This window comes from Artemia sp. Qi Xiang Cuo, chromosome 10 (assembly GCF_049724085.1).
Source record: "Artemia sp. Qi Xiang Cuo chromosome 10, ASM4972408v1, whole genome shotgun sequence".
NCBI lineage: Eukaryota > Metazoa > Arthropoda > Branchiopoda > Anostraca > Artemiidae > Artemia > Artemia sp. Qi Xiang Cuo.
In genome coordinates this window covers 21,156,946-21,183,378 of record NC_142803.1, presented here as the reverse complement: position 1 = coordinate 21,183,378, position 26,433 = coordinate 21,156,946, and the positions used below count along the sequence as shown (strand labels likewise).

Genomic DNA, 26,433 nt, shown 5'->3' with positions numbered 1-26,433 from the left:
AAGAAAATGTAACTGTGACAAGGTAAACCACAACCAAACACTACTGAAATATTCCAACTCTTGCATTTCAACGAAAGAAATTCAAAATGAACTTTGAAAAATCAAGAAAATGTAACTGTGACAAGGTAAACCACAACCAAACACTACTGAAATATTCCAACTCTTGCATTTCAACGAAAGAAATTCAAAATGAACTTTGAAAAATCAAGAAAATGTAACTGTGACAAGGTAAACCACAACCAAACACTACTGAAATATTCCAACTCTTGCATTTCAACGAAAGAAATTCAAAATGAACTTTGAAAAATCAAGAAAATGTAACTGTGACAAGGTAAACCACAACCAAACACTACTGAAATATTCCAACTCTTGCATTTCAACGAAAGAAATTCAAAATGAACTTTGAAAAATCAAGAAAATGTAACTGTGACAAGGTAAACCACAACCAAACACTACTGAAATATTCCAACTCTTGCATTTCAACGAAAGAAATTCAAAATGAACTTTGAAAAATCAAGAAAATGTAACTGTGACAAGGTAAACCACAACCAAACACTACTGAAATATTCCAACTCTTGCATTTCAACGAAAGAAATTCAAAATGAACTTTGAAAAATCAAGAAAATGTAACTGTGACAAGGTAAACCACAACCAAACACTACTGAAATATTCCAACTCTTGCATTTCAATGAAAGAAATTCAAAATGAACTTTGAAAAATCAAGAAAATGTAACTGTGACAAGGTAAACCACAACCAAACACTACTGAAATATTCCAACTCTTGCATTTCAACGAAAGAAATTCAAAATGAACTTTGAAAAATCAAGAAAATGTAACTGTGACAAGGTAAACCATAACCAAACACTACTGAAATATTCCAACTCTTGCATTTCAACGAAAGAAATTCAAAATGAACTTTGAAAAATCAAGAAAATGTAACTGTGACAAGGTAAACCACAACCAAACACTACTGAAATATTCCAACTCTTGCATTTCAACGAAATAAATTCAAAATGAACTTTGAAAAATCAAGAAAATGTAACTGTGACACTGAAATATTCCAACTCTTGCATTTCAACGAAAGAAATTCAAAATTAACTTTGAAAAATCAAGAAAATGTAACTGTTAAAATGAAAACCACAACCATCAACTAATAAAATATTACAACTCGTTAATGACAATTAAACAAATTCAAAATGAACTTTGAAAAATCAAGAAACTGAAAGTGTGTCAATGTAAACCACAACCAAACACTACTGAAATATTCCAACTCTTGCATTTCAACGAAAGAAATTCAAAATGAACTTTGAAAAATCAAGAAAATGTAACTGTGACAAGGTAAACCACAACCATACACTACTGAAATATTCCAACTCTTGCATTTCAAAGACAAAAATTAAAAATGAACTTTGAAAAATCAAGAAAATGTAACTGCGACAAGGTAAACCATAACCAAACACTACTGAAATATTCCATCTCTTTCATATCAAAGAAAGCAATTAAAAATTAACTTTTAAAAAAAAATAATATTTAAATTTGACAAGGTAAACCACAACCAAACACTACTGAAATATTCCAACTCTTGCATTTCAACTAAAGAAATTCAAATGAACTTCGAAAAATCAAGAAAATGTAACTGTGACAAGGTAAACCACAACCAAACACTACTGAAATATTCCAACTCTTGCATTTCAACGAAAGAAATTCAAAATGAACTTTAAAAAATTAAGAAAATGTAACTGTGACAAGGTAAATCACAACAAAACAATATTGAAATATTCCAACTCTTGCATTTCAACGATAGAAATTCAAAATGAACTTTGAAAAATCAAGAAAATGTAACTGTGACAAGGTAAACCACAAGCAAACACTACTGAAATATTCCAACTCTTGCATTTCAACAAAAGAAATTCAAAATGAACTTTTAAAAATCAAGAAAATGTAACTGTGACATGGTAAACCACAACAAAAAAATACTGAAATATTCCAACTCTTGCATTTCAAAGAAAGAAATTCAAAATTAATTTTGAAAAATCAAGAAAATGTAACTCTGACAAGGTAAACCACAACCAAACACTACTGAAATATTCCAACTCTTGCATTTCAACGAAAGAAATTAAAAATGAACTTTGAAAAAACAAGAAAATGTAACTGTGACAAGGTAAACCATAACCAAACACTACTGAAATATTTCAACTCTTGCATTTCAACGAAAGAAATTCAAAATGAACTTTGAAAAATCAAGAAAATGTAACTGTGACAAGGTAAACCACAACCAAACACTACTGAAATATTCCAACTCTTGCATTTCAACGAAAGAAATTCAAAATGAACTTTGAAAAATCAAGAAAATGTAACTGTGACAAGGCCAACCACAACCAAACACTGCTGAAATATTCCAACTCTTGCATTTCAACGAAAGAAATTCAAAATGAACTTTGAAAATTCAAGAGAATGTAACTGTGACAAGGTAAACCACAACCAAACACTTCTGAAATATTCCAACTCTTGCATTTCCATGAAAGAAATTCAAAATGAACTTTGAAAAATCATAACAATGTAACTGTGACAAGGTAAACCACAACCAAGCACTACTGAAATATTCCAACTCTTGCATTTCAAATAAAGAAATTATAAAAGAACTTTGAAAAATCAAGAAAATGTAACTGTGACAAGGTAAACCACAACCAAACACTGCTGAAATATTCCAACTCTTGCATTTCAACGAAAGAAATTCAAAATGAACTTTGAAAAATCAAGAAAATGTAACTTTGATAAGGTAAACCATAACCAGACACTACTGAAATATTCCAAATCTTGCATTTCAACGAAAGAAATTCAAAATGAACTTGGAAAAATCAAGAAATTGTAACTGTGACAAGGTAAACCACAACCAAACACTACTGAAATATTCCAACTCTTTCATTTCAATGAAATAAATTCAAAATTAAATTTGAAAAATCAAGAAAATGTAACTTTGACACTGAAAAATTCCAACACTTGAAATTCAGAGAAATAAAATCAAAAAGAACTTTGAAAAATCAAGAAAAGGTAACTGTGACAAGGTAAACCATAATCAAACACTACTGAAATATTCCCACTCTTTCAATACAATGAAAGATAAACAAAACTAAACAAATAATAAATATATTATGAAGGAGTTCAAATGTACAAAACAAACAATACCTCCTCAACTAGTAACACTATAGAAGTAATGCTATTTTCATTAAAAATAAACTGTAAAAAATCACTAGGAAGTAACTGTGACATGGTAAACCACAACCATACACTACTGAAATATTCCAACTCTTTCATTTCAACGAAAGAAATTCAAAAAATGAACTTTGAAAAATCAAGAAAATGTAAATGTGACAATGTAAACCATAAGAAAACACAACAGAAATAGTTCAACTCGTTCAAATCAATCAAATAAATAAAAACTTAAAATTTAAAAATCAAGAAGATCTAACTATGACATGATAAACCATAACCAAACACTACTTAAATATTCCAACTCTTGCATTTCAACGAAATAAATTCAAATGAACTTCGAAAAATCAAGAAAATGTAACTGTGACAAGGTAAACCACTACCAAACACTACTGAAATATTCCAAGTCTTGCATTTCAACGAAAGAAATTAAAAATGAACTTTGAAAAATCAAGAAAATGTAATTGTGACAAGGTAAACCACAACCAAACACTACTGAAATATTCCAACTCTTGCATTTCAGCGACAGAAATTCAAAATGAACTTTGAAAAATCAAGAAAATGTAACTGTGACAAGGTAAACCACAAGCAAACACTACTGAAATAATCCAACTCTTGCATTTCAACGAAAGAAATTCAAATTGAACTATGAAAAATCAAGAAAATTTAACTGTGACTAGGTAAACCACAACCAAACACTACTGAAATATTCCAACTCTTGCATTTCAACGAAAGAAATTCAAAATGAACTTTAAAAAATCAAGAAAATGTAATTGTGACAAGGTAAACCACAAGCAAACACTACTAAAATATTCCAACTCTTGCATTTCAATGAAAGAAATTCAAAATGAACTTTGAAAAATCAAGAAAATGTAACTGTGACGAGGTAAAGCACAACCAAACACTACTGAAGTATTCCAACTCTTCAACGAAAGAAATTCAAAATGAACTTTGAAAAATCAAGAAAATGTAACTGTGACAAGGTAAATCACAACCAAACACTACTGAAATATTCCAATTCTTGCATTTCAACGAAATAAATTCAAAATGAACTTTGAAAAATCAAGAAAATGTAACTGTGACGAGGTAAATCATAACCAAACACTACTGAAATATTCCAACTCTTGCATTTCAACGAAAGAAATTCAAAATGAACTTTGAAAAATCAAGAAAATGTAACTGTGACAAGGTAAACCACAACCAAACACTACTGAAATATTCCAACTCTTGCATTTCAACGAAAGAAATTCAAAATGAACTTTGAAAAATCAAGAAAATGTAACTGTGACAAGGTAAACCACAACCAAACACTACTGAAATATTCCAACTCTTGCATTTCAACGAAAGAAATTCAAAATGAACATTGAAAAATCAAGAAAATTTAACTGTGACAAGGTAAACCACAAACAAAAAATACTCACCTGGTACAACTCTTGATTTAAAAATAAATAAAAACAAAATTAAATTTGAAAAAACAATAAAATTAAAATGTGACAAGGTAAACCACAATAAAACACTACTGAAATAGTACAACGCTTTATTCACAACTAATGAAATTCAAACAGAACATTGAACAATCAAGAAAATGTAACTGTGACAAGGTAAACCACAACCAATCACTACTGAACTTTTCCAACTCGTGCAGTGCCACGTATAAACTTCACAAGAAATTAGTACAATCCAGAAAAAGTATCTGTGACAAGGTAAACCACAACCAAACACTAATGAAATATTCCAACTCTTGAATTTAAACGAAAAAAATTCAAAATGAACTTTGAAAAATCAAGACAATGTAACTGTGACAAGGTCAACCACAACCAAACACTAGTGAAATATTCAAACTCTTGCATGTCAACGAAAGAAATTCAAAATGAACTTTGTAAAATCAAGAACATGTAACTGTGACAAGGTAAACCACAACCAAACACTACTGAAATATTCCAACTCTTGCATTTCAGCGAAAGAAATTCAAAATGAACTTTGAAAAATCAAGAAAATGTAACTGTGACAAGGTAAACCACAACCAAACACTACTGAAATATTCCAACTCTAGCATTTCAATGAATTGAATTATATATGATCATAGAAAAAACACTAAAATGTAAGTGTTACAACTTAAATCATAAACAAACCCTACTGAAATATTTTAACTCTTGATTTTCAATGAGAGCAATAAAAAATTAACTTTGAAAAATTAATAAAATGTCAATCTGACATGGTAAATCAAATCCAAACGCTGCAGAAATATTTCAACTCTTACATTTCAGCGAAAGAAATTCAAAATGAACTTTGAAAAATCAAGAAAATGTAACTGTGACAAGGTAAACCACAACCAAACACTGCTGAAATATTCCAACTCTTGTATTTCAACGAAAGAAATTCAAAATAAACTTTGAAAAATAATGAAAATTTAACTGTTACAATTTAAAACTGAGTCTCTAAATCCCCTTAACGATATTTTAAAATATACAAAAACTTCTTATTTAAAAAAAAATTTTAGATTTTAATGACCACCATGTAAACAAAAATTACTCGGAATTAGGCAACTGAGTCTCTCAAACCCAGTAAAGATCTTTTAAAAGATGCAAAAACGACCCATTTAACACAAAAATTTCGTTTTTAATGACCATCAAGTAAAGAAAAATCACACGGAATTAGGCAACTGAGTCTCTCAATCCCCTTAAAGCTCTTTAAAAAGATACAAAAAATTACCACCAAGTAAAGAAAAAACACAAGGAATCAGGCAACTGAGTATCTCAAACCCCTTAAAGCTCTTTTAAAAGATACAAAAACTACTGATTTAACACAAAAATTTCGTTTTTAATGACCACCAAGTAACTGAAAAACACACTTAATTAGGCAACTGAGTATATCAAACCCTTTAATGCTATTTTAAAATATACAAATAATGACCACCAAGTAAAGAAAAACAAAACGGAATCATACAATTAAGTCTCTCAAACCCCTTGAAGATCTTTTAAAATATAAAAATACTCATTAGTTAAATAAAACATTAATTTTTTATTTACCAGCAAGGTATGAAAAACCACATGGAATCCGGCAACTGAGTCTCTCAATCCCTGTAAAGCACTTTTAAGAGATACAAAAACTCCTTATTTAACACAAAAATTTCGTTTTTAATGACCACCAAGTAAAGAAAAACTACACGGAATTAGGCAACTGAGTCTCTCAAACCCTTTAAAGCTCTTTTAAAAGATACAACAAATGACCATCAAGTAAAGAAAAACCACACGGAATCAGGCTACTGAGTCTCTCAAACCCCTTAAAGCTCTTTTAAAAGATACAAAAACTACTGATTTAACACAAAAATTTCGTTTTTAATGATCACCAAGTAAAGGAAAACCACACGGAATTAGGCAACTGAGTCTATCAAACCCAGTAAAGCTCTTTTAAAAGATACAAAAACTAATTATTTCACACAAAAATTTCATTTTTAATAACCACCAAGAAAAGAAAAAATACACGGAATCTGGCAACTGAGTCTGTCAAACCCCGTGAAGCTCTTTTAAAAGATAAAAAAACTACTTATTAAACACAAAAATTTCGTTTTTAATGACCACAAATTAAAGAAAAACCACATGGAATCCGGCAACTGAGTCTCTCAAACCCCTTAAAGCTCTTTTAAAAGATACAAAAACTACTTATTTAACACAAAAATTTCGTTTTTAATGACCACCAAGTAAAGAAAAACCACACGGAGTCAGGCAACTGAGTCTCTCAAACCCCTTAAAGCTCTTATAAAATATAAAAAAACTACTTATTTAAAAAAAAAATTTCTTTTTTAATGAAAAACAATTAAAGAAAAACCACATGGAATCCGGCAACTGAGTCTATCAATCCCCGTAAAGCTCTTTTAAAAGATACAAAAACTACTTATTTAACACAAAAATTTCGTTTTTAATGACCACCAAGTAAAGGAAAACCAGACGGAGTCAGGCAACTGAGTGTCTCAAACCCCTTAAAGCTCTTTTAAAAGATACAAAAACTACTTATTTTAACACAAAAATTTAGTTTTTAATGACCATCAAGTAAAGAAAAATCACACGGAATTAGTCAACTGAGTCTCTCAAACCCTGTAAAGCTCTTTTAAAAGATACAACAAATAACCGGCAAGTAAAGAAAAACCACGCTGAATCAGGCAACTGAGTCTCTCAAACCCCTTAAAGCTCTTTTAAAAGATACAAAAACTACTGATGTAACACAAAAATTTCGTTTTTAATGACCATCAAGTAAAGGAAAACCACACGGAATTAGGCAACTGAGTCTCTCAAACTCTGTAAAGCTCTTTTAAATTATTAAAGAAAAGAACATCAAGTAAAGAAAAACCACAAGGAATCAGGCAACTGAGTCTCTCAAACCCCTTAAAGCTCCTTTAAAAGATACAAAAACTACTGATTTAACACAAAAATTTCGTTTCTAATGACCACCAAGTAAAGGAAAAACCACACGGAATTAGGCAACTGAGTCTCTCAAACTCTGTAAAGCTCTTTTAAAAGATACAACAAATGACCATCAAGTAAAGAAAAACCACACGGAATCAGACAACTGAGTCTCTCAAACCCCTTAAAGCTCTTTTAAAAGATACAAAAACTACTGATTTAACAAAAAAATTTCGTTTTTAATGACCATCAATTAAATAAAAACCACAAGGAATCCGGCAACTGAGTCTCTCAATCCCCGTAAAGCTCTTTTAAAAGATACAAAAACTACTTATTTAACACAAAAATTTTGTTTTTAATGACCACCAAGTAAAGAAAAACCACACGGAATTAGGCGACTGAGTCTCTCAAACCCTGTAAAGCTCTTTTAAAAGATACAAAAAATGTTCATCAAGTAAAGAAAAACCACACGGAATTAGGCAACTGAGTCTCTCAAACCCCTTAAAGCTCTTTTAAAAGATACAAAAACTACTGATTTAACACAAAAATTTAATTTTTAATGACCACCAAGTAAAGGAAAACCACGCAGAATTATGCAACTGAGTCTCTCAAACCCTGTAAAGTTCTTTTAAAAGATACAAAAACTACTTATTTAACAAAAAAATTTAGTTTTTAATGACCACCAAGTAAAGAAAAACTACACGGAATCCGGCAACTGAGTCTCTCAATCCCCATAAAGCTCTTTTAAAAGATACAAAAACTACTTATTTGACACAAAAATTTAGTTTTTAATGACCACCAAGTAAAGAAAAACCACATGGAATCCGGCAACTGAGTCTCTCAATCCCCGTAAAGCTCTTTTAAAATATACAAAAACTACTTTTTTAACACAATATTTTCGTTTTTAATGACCACCAAGTAAATAAAAACAACTCGGAATCAGGCAACTGAGTCTCTTAAACCCCTTAAAGCTCTTTTAAAAGATACAAAAACTACTTATTTAACACAAAAATTTCGTTTTTAATGACCATCAAGTAAAGAAAAATCACACGGAATTAGGCAACTGAGTCTCTCAAACCCTGTAAAGCTCTTTTAAAAGATACAACAAATGATCACCAAGTTTTGTTTTTAAAGACCACCAAGTAAAGAAAAACCACATGGAATCCGGCAACTGAGTCTCTCAAACCCCTTAAAGCTCTTTTAAAAGATACAAAAACTACTTATTTAACACAAAAAATTCCTTTTTAATGACCACCAAGTAAAGAAAAACCACACGGACTCAGGCAACTGAGTCTCTCAAACCCCTTAAAGCTCTTTTAAAAGATACAACAAATGACCACCAAGTAAAGAAAAACAACACGGAATCAGACAACTGAGTCTCTCAAACCCCTTAAAGCTCTGTTAAAAGATACAAAAACTACTTATTTAACACAAAAATTTCGTTTTTAATGACCATCAAGTAAAGAAAAACCACACGGAATTAGGCAACTGAGTCTCTCAAACCCTGTAAAGCTCTTTTAAAAGATACAAAAACTACTTATTTTAACACAAAATACAAGCAAGCAAATAACATTGGAATTCCTATACACGCAAGCAAATAACTGAGTTATTTTTACGTCACAATTTTTCAACTTAAAATCATTCTAATTATAGCATCCCATTCCTCATACTTTAATTACCTGTTATGCTTTCTTAACCATCGGAAGTTTAACCAACGTAAATTAAGTTATAGACAATACTGGTTTTTAAAAAAACTGGAATAAAATAATTGATACAGTTTAAATTGCACGGTACCTTTGAATAGGCAATGTGATTATACCCTCCCAACCAGATATTACCTACCAAACCAGATTATACCTACCAGAAAACAAATCTTTTAGCAAAGATGTAATGACCTCTAGAATAGAATTTCCTACCAGAAAAACCGGAAAAAACATAAAGTTGTAGAATAACATGATATTTCCGATGTCTGTTAGAATAACATGGTATTTGCTATATGTCCCGTAGAAGTATTTGCTATGTGTCCCGTAGAAGTATTTGCTATGTGTCTCGTAGAAGTATTTGCTATGTGTGTAAGCAAAATGGTACCTCTTACCCTACTTGCATTTCCCCTAAAATTTTGGGAAATAAGTTTTTATGGTGTTTCATTGAAAAATGTTTTTTTGGTATTTTCCATTGAAAATGCTGAACAAAACAGTAAAATTGCTTCCCCTAGATTTTGGAAACTGCATGTCCCCTCCCCCTGCCCTCCATTTTCGTGAACTAATACCGCTGGTAAGAACGGGAACAAATTAATGCTTTTAAGCTACCATCAAATACGATATGTCTCATGTTTTGCCCAGGATCAACCATTGTTTTATTCACTGAATTCAAATTAGAACACGCCTGGATAGACAAATTAAAGATGTTTGAGAAATCGCCACTCGTCCAATGTAAGTTCCTCCCAATTTATGACTTATTATGACAAATCTAATCTAGCGACTGAAAACTCCAACTTTTCAAAAATAATAATTTCGTATCAAACAGTTCGTGGTAACGAACTGTAAGTAAGCAGTGACCCGGCTCAATAGTAACCGAAACTCTAAAAACAGAATTTTGATACCAATAGGTACATCAAAAGAATAAGATTTTTATAAGTTTCATCAAGCTCAGTCTTATCCATCAAAAGTTACGTGCCTGAAAATTTTTTCCGTATTTTCGAAAAAAAGGGAAACAACCCGTAAAAGTCACAGAACTTTATTAAAAATCACACCATCAGATTCAACGTGTCAGAGAGCCCTACTATAGAAGTTTCAAGCTTCTATCTGATGGGGAATTTTGTATTTTTTGCCAGAAGAAAGATCACGGATACGTGTTTATTTCTTTGTTTGTTTTTTTCCCAGGGGTGATCGTATCGAACCAGTAGTCCTAGAATATCGTAAGAGGGCTCATTTGAGCGGAAACTAAAAGTTCTAATACCCCTTTAAAGTAACAAAAAAAACTGGAAGGCAACTTGGCCCCCTCCCACGCTCATTTTTCACCGAAGTCACCCAATCCAAATTTTGAGACAGCCATTTTGTTCAACATAGTCGTAAATCTAATAAATATTTCAGAGCTCAAAACAGATTTTTATTGGGAAAGTTGAAAATTAAAGCCTTCTCTTCATTTTAGATAAGGAAATATAAAGGGTTTTGGGGAAAACACAACATCATGATATAGCTCAAAGCAAATTTTATGTAGCAGGTTTTTTATTTATTGATTTTACGAATTGTGGTACGGTTTTTAACTAGCCTGCAAGCTTAAGTTTTATGTCAAAAGCTCAAAGTTTCTGCTGTTTCTGTATTTTAGAAAAGGAGAAATAACGCATTTTGGAGAAAAAAACTTGTCAGTTATGTCAAAAGCTCAAAACATACTTTTTCATGTGAAAAGCCAAAAATTCTGTTATTTCTTTATTTTGGAACAGGAGATATGAAATATTATGGAGAAAACAGTCTATTAGTAATGTTAGGAGCTCAAAACAGATTTTTATTGGGAAAGTTGAAAATTAAAGCCTTCTCTTCATTTTAGATAAGGAAATATAAAGGGTTTTGGGGAAAACACAACATAATGATATAGCTCAAAGCAAATTTTATGTAGCAGCTCGAAATTTCCACTATTTCTGCATTTTAGGAAAGGAGATAGAGTAGGGTTTTTAACTGGCCTGCAAGATACGACATTCTCACTTTAAGAGTCAAAAGCCCGAACTTTCAGGTATATCTACATTTTAGAAAAGGAGATAGGCCTACAACATATTTTGGAAAAAAAATACTACCTTCAAAATATGTCAAAAGCTCAAAAAACATGCCTTATGTGAAAAGCTAAAATTTTTCAGCTACTTCTGCTTTTTGGAAAAGGAGATTAAATGCATTTTGGAATAAACTAGAACTATTCAATGTTCTTAAAACCCAAAAAAGATTTAGGAGCGTATACTTGACCAATCGATTGCGCATGTTTAGTTTAATAAGGTGGATTATGAACATTTTCCTCGTGGAAACTGTTACATAAGGCCTTCTGAATTATTGCAGCCAAAGACCATGCAAAAAATTTGGATGAAACTAATTCTAAAATATATAATAGCAAGAAAACCAAAGGATGGCCGGCTGGAAGGACACCCCCCTCATTATAACTGCTTAGGCTTCAGTAATTTATATATATATATATATATATATATATATATATATATATATATATATATATATATATATATATATATATATATATATATATATATATATATATATATATATATATATATATATACAAGGTTCTTTGGCACCCACTTAGAGTAAAATTCAGTGCAAATAAGCAATTTTAGTGTTTAGAAAAATGAAATCAGCCTTTACTATTGCGTTCTTGTACTGGAAAAATACTCCAAAGAAATAATGTCTTCAGCTACCAGTTGTATAATGTCACGTGATTGACCGGGTTCTACAGTCACTTGATAACTGAATAAAAAAATTAATGTTCTGAGCCGCTGAGAAGAAGACATAGGGGGTGTGTGGGAAATCCCCCAAGAATGCACTGGCTGTAAAAACTTTCATGATAAACAGCAAAAACATGTGTGAAAAGCAGAATAAAATTAAGATCAGACATTGTCTTCCAGTGTCCGAAAATAGAAATTTGCTCTCTTAATTTTACTTTTAAAAAGTACGATAATATTAGAAAAAAAGTGTAAACTATTGACGCTGCTATGATTCAGGCCAGGCAAGCAAACTAGAGAAGGTTGTTGGGTCTGCCCTTATATTTGATTAAATATAAAAAAAACAAGTTTTTCAACTGAAAGTAAGGAACAGCATTAAAACTTAGAACGATCAGAAATTATTACGTATATAATAGGGGTTGACCCTTTTATATAAACACCTCGCTCAACACCTCGCTCTTTACGCTAAAGTTTTTTAGTACTTTTAAAAAAGCGTCTTATTGTTCTTATTAAACGGCCCTTGTGTTTCAGGAGTCATTATTAAAAAATTAGAACAAATCGTTTAATTTCCGTTCGTTTTAGGTTTTAATGCTACTCCTCTCTTTATGTTGAAGAAACTTGTTTTTTTTTTTTTTGATTTCTGATCGTTTTTCAAATAATACAAGGAAATCTGGCCCCACCTCCACGGAGAAATCCCCTTCCCAGGAGGAATTTTTTTCTGGTGGGAGTGAATCAGAGGGGAGTGGAGGGGGGTTATGTGGGAGGATCTTTCCATGGAGGATGCTTCCTTGGGGGAAGGAAAATTTCTATGAAGAGGGTGCCGGATTTCCCAGCATTATTTAAAAAACGATAAGAAACTAAATAAAAAAAAACCAAGTTTTTTCAACTGAAATTAAGGAGCAATATTAAAACTTAAAACAAACAGAAATTATTACGCATATAAGGGGGTTCGTTCCCTAGTCAATACCTCTTTCTTTACGCAAAAGTTTTCTTAGTACTTTCAAAAGAGCTATCTATTCTAATTAACCGGCCTTTGTGATTCAGGGGTTAGTGATTCGAACAAAATTCGAACTTTAGCAAAAAGAGCGAGGTATTGACGAGGGGGCGAACTACCTAATATACGTAATAAAAACATACGAATATAGAAGTTTGTTACGTAAGTTAATTCGTAAGTTACATCAGAACAAAATTTCGGGAAAGCTATTTAGCAAAAAAAGTAAAATTAATATGCAAAGTTCGTTTTAATTATTCATTTACGGTGACCCAAAATAAAAGCTGTATTAATTCAAAAACGTTCAGAAATTAAATAAAAAAAGCAAGTTTTTTTTAGCTGAAAGTAAGGAGCAGCATTAAAATTTAAAACGAACAGAAATTATTCCGTATATGAAAGGGGCTGTCCCCTCCTCAACGCCTCGCTCTTTACGCTAAAGTTTGACTCTGTCCCACAATTTTATTTTTAAAAGAATAAAAAACTTTAGCGTAAAGAGCGAGGCGTTGAGGAGGGGACAGCCCCTTTCATATACGGAATAATTTCTGTTCGTTTTAAATTTTAATGTTGCTCCTTACTTTCAGCTAAAAAAACTTGCTTTTTTTTTTATTTAATTCAACAAGGTATGATTTTGGCAAATCTTTTGGCTGCAAACATGTGCTCAAAATCTCTCTTTCTACTTCAGGTTTATATGATTTTTTTCTAGGTTTGGACAAAATATAGGTGGAAAACTGGTTGCAGTTGAAGAAGCAAACTCGAATTTCTATTTTATTTATCTTGAACTCTCTTTCTACTTAAGGTTTTTGGAATATTTTTTCCAGGTTTTGCAAGTATAGGTGGAAAACTAGTTGTTGCTAAAGTGTCAACTATCTTATTACTTTTGAAAATTTAATCTCTCTTCCTACTTAAGGTTTATGTTAATTTTTTGTCGAGATTTGGGTAAAGAATTGGGGGAAAACTGGTTGTTGCTATTATGGCAACTCTCTTTCTACTTTCTTTAATTTAATCTCTCTTTATACTTAAGGTTTATTTGAATTTTTTTTAGATGTGGGTAGAGTATGGGTGGAACACTGATTGTTGCTAATATGGCAACTCTCTATCTACTCTATTTAATTCAATCTTTCTTTCTACTTAAGTTCATAAAATAATGGTTTTCTAGGTTTGGGCAGAGTATAGGTGGAAAACTGGTTGTTGCTAATATGGCTTGGCCAAATGAATGGGTGATTTTAATTGGATCATTTTTGGCAACAACTGGTGCTGGACTCCAGAGTTTAATTTCTGCTCCAAGACTTTTACAAGCCATAGCCAAAGATGAAATTGTTCCTTGTCTCAAAATGTTTGGAGTTCAAGCTTCAAATGGCGAACCAAGAAGAGCCCTCTTTATGTCTTTGCGTAAGTATTAAAAAAAAAATTATTAAAAAAAAATGCATAGAATTGTTTGTAGATAGATAACTCCATATGATGGTCGTGGTAAAACATCTTAAACTTTTCAGGAAATAACAAATCTGAAAAGGTTTTTTATTTATTGATTTTACGAATTGTGGTACGGTTTTTAACTAGCCTGCAATCTTAATTTTTATGTCAAAAGCTTAAAGTTTCTGCTGTTTCTGTATTTTAGAAAAGGAGAAATAACGCATTTGGGAAAAAAAAACTTGTCAGTTATGTCAAAAGCTCAAAACATACTTTTTCATGTGAAAAGCCAAAAATTCTGTTATTTATTTATTTTGGAACAGGAGACATGAAATATTATGGAGAAAACAGTCTATTAGTAATGTTAGGAGCTCAAAACAGATTTTTATTGGGAAAGTTGAAAATTAAAGCCTTCTCTTCATTTTAGATAAGGAAATATAAAGGGTTTTGGGGAAAACACAACATCATGATATAGCTCAAAGCAAATTTTATGTAGCAGGTTTTTTATTTATTGATTTTACGAATTGTGGTACGGTTTTTAACTAGCCTGCAAGCTTAAGTTTTATGTCAAAAGCTCAAAGTTTCTGGTGTTTCTGTATTTTAGAAAAGGAGAAATGACATATTTGGGAAAAAAAAAACTTGTCAGTTATGTTAAAAGCTCAAAACATACTTTTTCATGTGAAAAGCCAAAAATTCTGTTATTTCTTTATTTTGGAACAGGAGACATGAAATATTATGGAGAAAACAGTCTATTAGTAATGTTAGGAGCTCAAAACAAATTTTTATTGGGAAAGTTGAAAATTAAAGCCTTCTCTTCATTTTAGATAAGGAAATATAAAGGGTTTTGGGGAAAACACAACATCATGATATAGCTCAAAGCAAATTTTATGTAGCAGGTTTTTTATTTATTGATTTTACGAATTGTGGTACGGTTTTTAACTAGCCTGCAAGCTTAATTTTTATGTCAAAAGCTTAAAGTTTCTGCTGTTTCTGTATTTTAGAAAAGGAGAAATAACGCATTTGGGAAAAAAAAACTTGTCAGTTATGTCAAAAGCTCAAAACATACTTTTTCATGTGAACAGCCAAAAATTCTGTTATGTCTTTATATTGGAACAGGAGACATGAAATATTATGGAGAAAACAGTCTATTAGTAATGTTAGGAGCTCAAAACAGATTTTTATTGGGAAAGTTGAAAATTAAAGCCTTCTCTTCATTTTAGATAAGGAAATATAATGGGTTTTGGGGAAAACACAACATCATGATATAGCTCAAAGCAAATTTTATGTAGCAGGTTTTTTATTTATTGATTTTACGAATTGTGTTACGGTTTTTAACTAGCCTGCAAGCTTAAGTTTTATGTCAAAAGCTCAAAGTTTCTGCTGTTTCTGTATTTTAGAAAAGGAGAAATAACACATTTGGGAAAAAAAAACTTGTCAGTTATGTCAAAAGCTCAAAACATACTTTTTCATGTGAAAAGCCAAAAATTCTGTTATTTCTTTATTTTGGAACAGGAGACATGAAATATTATGGAGAAAACAGTCTATTAGTAATGTTAGGAGCTCAAAACAAATTTTTATTGGGAAAGTTGAAAATTAAAGCCTTCTCTTCATTTTAGATAAGGAAATATAAAGGGTTTTGGGGAAAACACAACATCATGATCTAGCTCAAAGCAAATTTTATGTAGGAGGTTTTTTATTTATTGATTTTACGAATTGTGGTACGGTTTTTAACTAGCCTGCAAGCTTAATTTTTATGTCAAAAGCTCAAAGTTTCTGCTGTTTCTGTATTTTAGAAAAGGAGAAATAACGCATTTGGGACAAAAAAAACTTGTCAGTTATGTCAAAAGCTCAAAACATACTTTTTCATGTGAAAAGCCAAAAATTCTGTTATTTCTTTATTTTGGAACAGGAAAAATGAAATATTATGGAGAAAACAGTCTATTAGTAATGTTAGGAGCTCAAAACAGATTTTTATTGGGAAAGTTGAAAATTAAAGCCTTCTCTTCATTTTAGATAAGGAAATATAAAGGGTTTTGGGGAAAACACAACATCATGATATAGCTCAAAGCAAATTTTATGTAGCAGCTCGAAATTTCCACTTTTTCTGCATTTTAGGAAAGGAGATTGAGTAGGGTTTTTAACTGGCCTGCAAGATACGACATTCTCACTTTAGAGTCAAAAGCCCGAACTTTCAGGTATATCTACATTTTAGAAAAGGAGATAGGCCTACAACATATTTTGGAAAAAAAATACTACCTTCAAAACATGTCAAAAGCTCAAAAAACATGCCTTATGTGAAAAGCTAAAATTTTTCAGCTACTTCTGCTTTTTGGAAAAGGAGATATAATGCATTTTGGAATAAACTAAAACTATTCAATGTTCTTAAAACCCAAAAAAGATTTAGGAGCGTATACTTGACCAATCGATTCAGCATGTTTAGTTTAATAAGGTGGATTATGAACATTTTCCTCGTGGAAACTGTTACATAAGGCCTTCTGAATTACTGTAGCCAAAGACCATGCAAAAAATTTGGATGAAACTAATTCTAAAATATATAATAGCAAGAAAACCAAAGGATGGTCGGCTGGAAGGACACCCCCCTGGTGTGTAATTCTAAAATTATTCTAAATTATTCGAAAAATAATAAATTGTGACCCACTTTTGCAAGCCATTGAAATGTTTCAGGTGTAGCTACCTCTTCCCTTTGCATTTAATGCACATAAAAGTTGCAAACATCCTATAACATCTTAAATATACCAAAAATATTCTAAAAATAATAAATTGTAACCCACTTTTGCAAGCCATTGAAATGTTTCAGGTGTAGCTACTTCTTCCCTTTGCATTTAATGCACATAAAAGTTGCAAACATCCTATAACATCTTTAATATACCAAAAATATTCTAAAAATAATAAATTGTGACCCACTTTTGCAAGCCATTGAAATGTTTCAGGTGTAGCTACCTCTTCCATTTGCATTTAATGCACATAAAAGTTGCAAACATCCTATAACATCTTAAATATACCAAAAATATTCTAAAAATAATAAATTGTGACCCACTTTTGCAAGCCATTGAAATGTTTCAGGTGTAGCTACCTCTTCCCTTTGCATTTAATGCACATAAAAGTTGCAAACATCCTATAACATCTTAAATATACCAAAAATATACTAAACATAATAAATTGTGACCTACTTTTGCAAGCCATTGAAATGTTTCAGGTGTAGCTACCTCTTCCCTTTGCATTTAATGCACATAAAAGTTGCAAACATCCTATAACATCTTAAATATACCAAAAATATTCTAAAAATAATAAATTATGACCCACTTTTGCAAGCCATTGAAATGTTTCAGGTGTAGCTACCTCTTCCCTGGGCATTTAATGCACATACAAGTTGCAAACATACTATAACATCTTAAATATATCAAAAATATTCTAAAAATAATAAATTGTGACCCACTTTTGCAAGCCATTGAAATGTTTCAGGTGTAGCTACCTCTTCCCTTTGCATTTAATGCACATACAAGTTGCAAACATCCTATAACATCTTAAATATAACAAAAATATTCTAAAAATAATAAATTGTGACCCACTTTTGCAAGCCATTGAAATATTTCAGGTGTAGCTACCTCTTCCCTTTGCATTTAATGCACATAAAAGTTGCAAACATCCTATAACATCTTAAATATACCAAAAATATTCTAAAAATAATAAATTTTGACCCACTTTTGCAAGCTATTGAAATGTTTCAGGTGTAGCTACTTCTTCCCTTTGCATTTAATGCACATACAAGTTGCAAACATCCTATAACATCTTAAATATACCAAAAATATTCTAAAAATAATAAATTGTGACCCACTTTTGCAAGCCATTGAAATGTTTCAGGTGTAGCTACCTCTTCCCTTTGCATTTAATGCACATACGAGTTGCAAACTTCCTATAACATCTTAAATATACCAAAAATATTCTAAAAATAATAAATTGTGACCCACTTTTGCAAGCCATTGAAATGTTTCAGGTGTAGCTACCTCTTCCCTTTGCATTTAATGCACATACGAGTTGCAAACGTCCTATAACATCTTAAATATACCAAAAATATTCTAAAAATAATAAATTGTGACCCACTTTTGCAAGCCATTGAAATGGTTCAGGTGTAGCTACCTCTTCCCTTTGCATTTAATGCACATAAAAGTTGCAAACATCCTATAACATCTTAAATATACCAAAAATATTCTAAAAATAATAAATTGTGACCCACTTTTGCAAGCCATTGAAATGTTTCAGGTGTAGCTACCTCTTCCCTTTGCATTTAATGCACATAAAAGTTGCAAACATCCTATAACATCTTAAATATACCAAAAATATTCTAAAAATAATAAATTGTGACCCACTTTTGCAAGCCATTGAAATGTTTCAGGTGTAGCTACCTCTTCCCTTTGCATTTAATGCACATACAAGTTGCAAACATCCTCTAACATCTTAAATATACCAAAAATATTCTAAAAATAATAAATTGTGACCCACTTTTGCAAGCCATTGAAATGTTTCAGGTGTAGCTACCTCTTCCCTTTGCATTTAATGCACATAAAAGTTGCAAACATCCTGTAACATCTTAAATATACCAAAAATATTCTAAAAATAATAAATTGTGACCCACTTTTGCAAGCCATTGAAATGTTTCAGGTGTAGCTACCTCTTCCCTTTGCATTTAATGCACATACAAGTTGCAAACATCCTAGAACATCTTAAATATACCAAAAATATTCTAAAAATAATAAATTTTGACCCACTTTTGCAAGCCATTGAAATGTTTCAGGTGTAGCTACCTCTTCCCTTTGCATTTAATGCACATAAAAGTTGCAAACATCCTATAACATCTTAAATATACCAAAAATATTCTAAAAATAATAAATTGTAACCCACTTTTGCAAGCCATTGAAATGTTTCAGGTGTAGCTACCTCTTCCCTTTGCATTTAATGCACATAAAAGCTGCAAACATCCTATAAAATCTTAAATATACCGAAAATATTCTAAAAATAATAAATTGTGACCCACTTTTGCAAGCTATTGATATGTTTCAGGTTTAGATGCCTCTTCCCTCTGTATTCCTTACAAATATATCTATTGCTCCAACTTATTTTGAACTGATATATTTTAAACTGATATATTTTGAACTGATATATTGATATGTCTTAGGAGTAGATGCCTTTTCCCTCTGCAGCTCTCTATTCTAACAATTGCAGTGGAGAGACTAGACGTGGATCGAAAACTAATTAAAAGCAGCCCTTGTCTTAGTATTTCCCTCGTGCATCAAATTCTATGGAAAAACAAGGAGTGTTGTTTGCCACAATGAAACAAAAAGTCAATATCATTGGCAAATTGAATTTCTCGATAGGTTTTTTTTTAAGCTGCGTGATTACTAAACTAGCTTGAATACTTCCGTTCAGTCAGGATATTAAATATATAACAAAAAAGTTTTTTCAACCGGAGGTAAAGACCAGCATTAAAACTTAAAACGAACAGGAACTATTCCGAATATGAAGGGGCTTAACCCCTCCTCAAGAACTTGGCTCTGTACGCTAAAGTTTTTTAGTCGTTTTGAAAAAAATTATTATTCTAACTACAGGGCCCTTGAGTTTCAGGAGTTGTAGCTAAAGAACTGGGGCAATAAATCAAACTTTAACATAAAGAGCGAAGATTTAAGTTTTAATTTTTCGTTCTTTCGTTTCGTTTGTTCGTTTTCGTTTCATTTTCCATTTTTCGTTTCGTGCGTTTGTTTTAAGTTTTAATCTTGCTCCTTATTTTCAGTTGAAAAAATTTATTTTCTTATTTAATTTATGATCGTTTTTCAAATAAGCCCGGGATGTCTGGCTCCCTCTCTATGGAAAATTCCTTTTACCCACGGAAAATTCATCCATGGAAAGTTCCTCCCACGTAAAATAAAATTAACTTAATTACTTTTTCGCATAATGAACAACGGTCTGCGTAGCGCAGGTACCGATCTCCTGATTTTCTGCCATCCACCAGAAGCGCAATGCGTGGTTGGGGGAAAACCACCCGACGCTTCTTTTGTTTTCCCCCAAAATTCCTCCAGGTACCCATTTAGAAATGGGTCAACTCTGGCTTAGCTTATAAAGTCACACCATTGATCCCCGTTCCAAACCAAATAAGCAGCGACACCAAGGCATACCGTGGGAACCAGGACTCAAACGCCCTAGGAAGATTCACCCCGGACAATTTCATCCTCGCTAAAAATTCCCTCCCCCCCGAAATTTCTGCCCCGGAAACTTCACTCCCCACGGAAAATTCTCAACGTGGAAAATCTACCAGTAGTAAATACCCCCCGACCCCGCCGAAAAATGTCTGTATACTTCCCAATAACAAATACTATTCGTAAACAATGGGCAAATTTTTATAACTTAGAGCTCTTTCCCCAGAGGCTTTGGAGGTCATTTTATCCCTAAAGACATAGTTATTGGGCTTTTCAATAATGCTGAACGAAAATGACTGTTTCAAAAGTTTATACAGACGGCTTTAGCGAAAACGAGCGTTGAATAGGGGCTATTTACCCTCTAATTTTTTGGATCAATTAAAAAGGGCACTATGGCTCTTTCGAATGAGTCCTCTTCCTGTCTTGTAGGATCACTGGTTCGATACGATCGCCCCAAGAAAAAAAAACGCAACCGTCATCTTTCTTCTGGCAAAAAATGCAAAATTCCGCATTTTGTATATAGGAGCTTGAACCGTCTGCAGTAGGGTTCTCTGATATACTGAATTTGACGATGTGATTTGTATCTAGGTCACTTGACTTTTTCGGGGTATTTATCTTATTTCTCAAAAATTGGGCAAAATTTCTCCGGCCCGTACTTTCTGACGGATAACATTAAAAATAGTGAAATTTATATATTTGGAATCACCTTCAAATTCAATTCTTTGGCGTATCTACTGCTATCAAATTTCTGTTTTATAAAGTTTCGGTTGCTACTGAGCCTCATCGCTCCTTACTTTGAGTTTGTTACCACGAACTGTTTGAAAAGCTAATAAAAGTGCATTTTGACAGTTTGTTTTTTAAAAGGATTTTCAGTGATCTATTATTATATGATATTTATTAACACTAAAAACCCTTACCATGGTTAACGTAACAATTCACTGTAGTAAAAATTCAGAACAAAGACGCACCCAACCAAAAGAAAACGGCCTTTACCCAAACCAACCATACTTCCGAAATTCTTTATCTCCAGCTAATTTCTGTCACTTAATATAATAACAAGCCATTCCTCTCTTTCAGACCCTCCCCCAGAATATTTTAACTCTTCAATCCTTTTTACTCCTAATAATCCCGCAGACATTAAATTAAATCTTACTTTTAATCTCATCTGGGAAAATTAAAAACCCATCTTCAACCTGAACTTTCCCAAATACAACTCGACGTCACTTCTAGACGCCAAACTAGTTACTTTTAAATTAATTAAAAAAAAAACTTTTCGTAAAAGAAGTTTTTCAAGAAAAGTAAAGGCTATCAAACAGTTCGTGGTAACGAACTGTAAGTAAGGAACGACCCGGCTCAATGGTAACCGAAACTCTAGAAAACGGGATTTTGATACAAACAGATACATCAAAAGAATCAGATTTTGATGCTGATTTTAAATATATAAATTGCATCGAGTTTAGTCCAACCCATCAAAAGTTGCGCGCCTGAGAAAATTTGGCTGATTTTCCAAAAAAGGAGGGAAAGACCCCTTAAAAGTTATATAAACTTAATGAAATTCAAACCATAATATTCAGCGTATCATTAAACCCTACTGTAGAGGTTTCAAGCTCCTATCTACAAAATTGTGGAACTTTGTATTTTTTGCCAGAAGAAAGATCACGGATGCGTGTTTATTTGTTGTTTTTTTCCCCAGGGGTGATCGTATCGACCCAGTGGTCCTAGAATATCTTAGGTGGCCTCATTGGAACGAAAATTAAAAGTTTTAGTGCCCTTTTTAAGCGAAAAAAAAATGGAGGGCAACTAAGCCCCCTCCAACGCACATTTTTTTCCCAAATTCCCCGATCAAAATTTTGAGATAGCCATATTGTTCAACATGGTCAAAATATGATAACTATGTATTTTAGGATGACTTAATACCCCGAAGTCCCCGGGGGGAGGGCTGAAAGTTATGAACTTTACCCAATGTTAACATATGGTATTGGTTATTGGGAAGTATAAAGACGTTTTCAGGGGGGATTTTTTATGGTAGTGGGGGTAGGGGGTGGGGTGGGATTTATGTCGGAGGATTTTTCCATGAAGGAAGTTTCTTGGGGGAAGGGACATTGCTATGAAGGGGGCGCCAGAATTTTGTATTGTTTAAAAAAATAAAGTTGTAAGACAGAGTCAAACTTTAGCGTAGAGAGTGAGGCGTTGAGGAGGGGACAGCCCCTATCATATACGGAATAATTTCTGTTTGTTTTAAGTTTTAATGTCACTCCTTACTTTCAGTTAAAAAAAACTTTTTTTTAAATTTAATTTTAAACTTAAGACGAGCAGATACAAATACCTATTAAAATTCAAACCCCAAACGACCAGAGATTACTATTAAAGAAAAAATTAAACCCAAAATGAACAGAAATTAAATAAACAATCACAGCAAAAAACATAGAACAAGTAATAATATAAATGAATAAATAAATCTTAAGGCGAGTAATTCTTAAATTGAATATGCGAATCTAGCTTAAAACGAAAAAAATTATTTCGCTATTGAAGTATAAATGAAGCCCAAAACGACCAGAAGTTAAATAAACAACCAATGCAATCAAACATACAATAGATACTAAAATAAATGAATTTACATCTGGACATTGACATTTTCAGTGTTTGCGTAAAGGTGCAGGAGTCAATATTTATTTTGGAGAACCAAGACTGAAGAAATTTTTCTACATTTTTATTTTTTCTTATTTTTCATTATTTTTCTTTTTATCTACGTTTCTGTTATATATCCTCTTTTTAGCACTTTTTTACTTGTATCTTTTCATAGGCCTTTTAGTGATTTGTTCGATCCAGAATTGCAGCCATCAGGTGAAATCAAACAGTTCGTGGTAACGAACTGTAAGTAAGGAGCGACCCGGCTCAATGGTAACCGAAACTCTAAAAAATGGAATATTGATACCAATAGATATATCAAAAGAATCAAATTTTAATTTTGATTTCAAATATATAAGTTTCTTCAAGTTTAATCTTACCCATCAAAAGTTACGCACCCGAGAAAATTTCCCTGATTTTCCAAAAAAGGGGAAAACACCCCCTAAAAGTTATAAAAACTTAATGAAAGTCACACCATCATATTCAGCGTCTCAGAGAACCCTACTGTAGAGTTTTCAAGCTCCTATCTACAAAAATGTGGAATTTTCCATTTTTTGCCAGAAGAAAGATCACGGATGCGTGTTTTTTTTTTTTTTTTTTTTTTTTTTTTTTTTTCAGGGGTAATTGTATTAACCCAGTGGTCCTAGAATATCGTAGGAGGGCTCATCGGAACGGAAATTAAAAGTGCTAGTGCCCTTTTTAAGTGACAAAAAAAATGGAGGGCAACTAGGCCCCCTCCCACGCTAATTTTTTTCTCAAAGTCACCCAATTAAAATTTTGAGATAGCCATTTTGTTCAGCATAGTCAAAAATTTAATAAATATGTATTTTAGGATGACTTAATCCTCCACAGTTCCCAGGGGAAGGGCCGCAAGTTATGAACTTTGCCCATTGCTTACATATTGTATTGGTTATTGGGAAGTATACAGACATTTTCAGGAAGGATTTTTTTTCTGGTTGGGGGGGATGGAGGAGGGGGTTAATCGGGAGAATCTTTCCGTGGAGGCTGTTTCTTTGGGGTAAGGGACATTTCTATGAAGGGGGCGCCAGATTTCCAAGCATTATTTAAAAAACGATCAGAAATTAACTTTAAAAAAAACAAGTTTTTCCAACTGAAAGTAAGAAGCAACATTAGAACTTAAAACGAACAGAAATTATTACGTATATGAGGGGGTTTTCCCCCAAGTCAATACCTCGCTCTTTACGCTACAATTTTTTTTTAGTGCTTTCAAAAGAGCTATCTATTCTAATTAAACGGCCTTTGTGATTCAGGGTTTTGTGAATTAAATTTTTTTTTAACTTTTAACGTAAAGAGCGTGTTTTTGACTATGGGGAGAACCCCCTCATATACGTAATAACATATACGCAATAAAAAAAAACAATAAAAAAAAACAAACGATACGGCTCAATAGTAATTGAAACTTTTAAAAACGGAATTTTGATGTAAATAAATGTATCAAAAGAATGGGCTTATAATGCTGATTCTAAATATATAAATTTTATTAAGTTTAGTATTACTCATCAAAGGCTACGAGCCTGAGAAAATTTACCTGATTTTTTTAAAGAGGGGGGAAAAATCCCCTACAAGTGAAAAAATTTTAATGAAAATCACACCGTCAGATTCAGCGCATCAGAAAACCCTATTACATAGGTTTCAAGCTCATATCTGCAAAAATCTGCAACTTTGTATTTTTTGCCAGAAGAAAAATATACGAATATAGAAGTTCGTTACGTAAGTTAATTTGTAAATTGCGTCAGAACCAAAACTAGAGACAGCCATTTAGCAAAAGAAAAGAAAAAATTTTATGCACATTTTTTTTACTTAGTCAATGACGGTGAGCCAAAATAAAAGCTGCATTAACTAAAAAACGATCAGAAATTAAATAAAAAAAAACAAGTTTTTGAAACTGAAATTAAGGACCGACATTAAAACTTTAAGCGAACAGAAATTATTCCGTATATGAAAGGGGCTGTCCCCTCTTCAACGCCTCGCTCTTTACGCTAAAGTTTGACTCTTTCTCACAACTTTATTTTTTAAAAAAATAAAAATTTAGCGTAAAGAGCGAGGCGTTGAGGAGGGGACAGTACCTTTCATATACGGAATAATTTCTGTTCGTTCTAAGTTTTAATGTCGCTCCTTACTTTCAGTTTAAAAAACTTGTTTTTTTTATTTAATCAAATAAAAAGAACAATTTTTTTTTAACTGAAAGAAAGGAGCAGCATCAAAGCTTAAAACTAAGAGAAATTGTTATGTATATGAGGGGGGTTACCCCCTCCTCATTATCTCGATATTCAAACATTATTGTTCTATTGTTCTCGATATTGCTAACATTTTTTAGTATTTAAAAAAATGCTTATTATTGTTCTAATTAAACAGCCCCTGTGTTTCAGGAGGTTTTCTTAAAGAATTAAAACAAAAAGACAAAATTTAGCGCAATGAACGAGGTACTGAGGAGGGAGCAACCCCCCTTACATACGTAATGATTTCTGTTGGTTTTAAGTTTGTTGCTGCTCCTTACTTTCAGTTAAAAAGAAAACTTTTTTTTATTTAATTTCTGATAGCTTTTTAAATGATTCAGGGAAATCTGGCTTCTCCTCCATGGAAAATTCCTTCCTCCAGCGAAAAATCCCTCCATGGAAAGTTTCTTTCCCGTAACCACCCCCCCTTGCTAGGAAAATTCTCCCCAGATTATTTGATTCTCGCTGAAAGTTCCTCCAATAAATTTCTTTTAGTACTGTTTGAAAGGAGACTTTCTTTTTTACAAACCGATCATAGTTAATCGTAATAGTTACTAATTTAAATTCTAATATATACTATACATTTTTTTAGTGATTTGTGAGTGCGGAGTCTTGCTTGGCAATGTTGATATTTTGGCACCATTGTTGTCCATGTTCTTCCTGATGCTCTATGGAACTGTGAACCTGGCATGCTGTCTCCAAACGCTTTTGAGAACACCTAACTGGAGACCAAGATTCAAGTTTTATCACTGGTAAGACATAAATTGTTTTAACTAAACAAAAAAAAAAAATTATTAATGAACAAAAGATTGGGAAGGTCTCTCTCAAAAATACAAAAATGTAGTCTTGACTAGTTAAACGTTTGAGAGTCAAAAGTAGTCAAAGAGTCAAAAGTAGTCAAAGAGAGTCAAAG

The 26,433-nt window shown here is 32.1% G+C and overlaps 1 protein-coding gene across 1 annotated transcript in view; it reads left to right on the top strand.

The window, feature by feature from the left end:
• LOC148947573 (solute carrier family 12 member 4-like) overlaps positions 1-26,433 on the top strand; it is a 396,387-nt gene that overhangs the window by 223,453 nt on the left and 146,501 nt on the right. Inside the window, 2 exon segments of the mRNA XM_089095942.1 lie at positions 14,196-14,428; positions 26,113-26,272. Coding sequence (XP_088952068.1) covers positions 14,196-14,428; positions 26,113-26,272 — 393 coding nt within the window.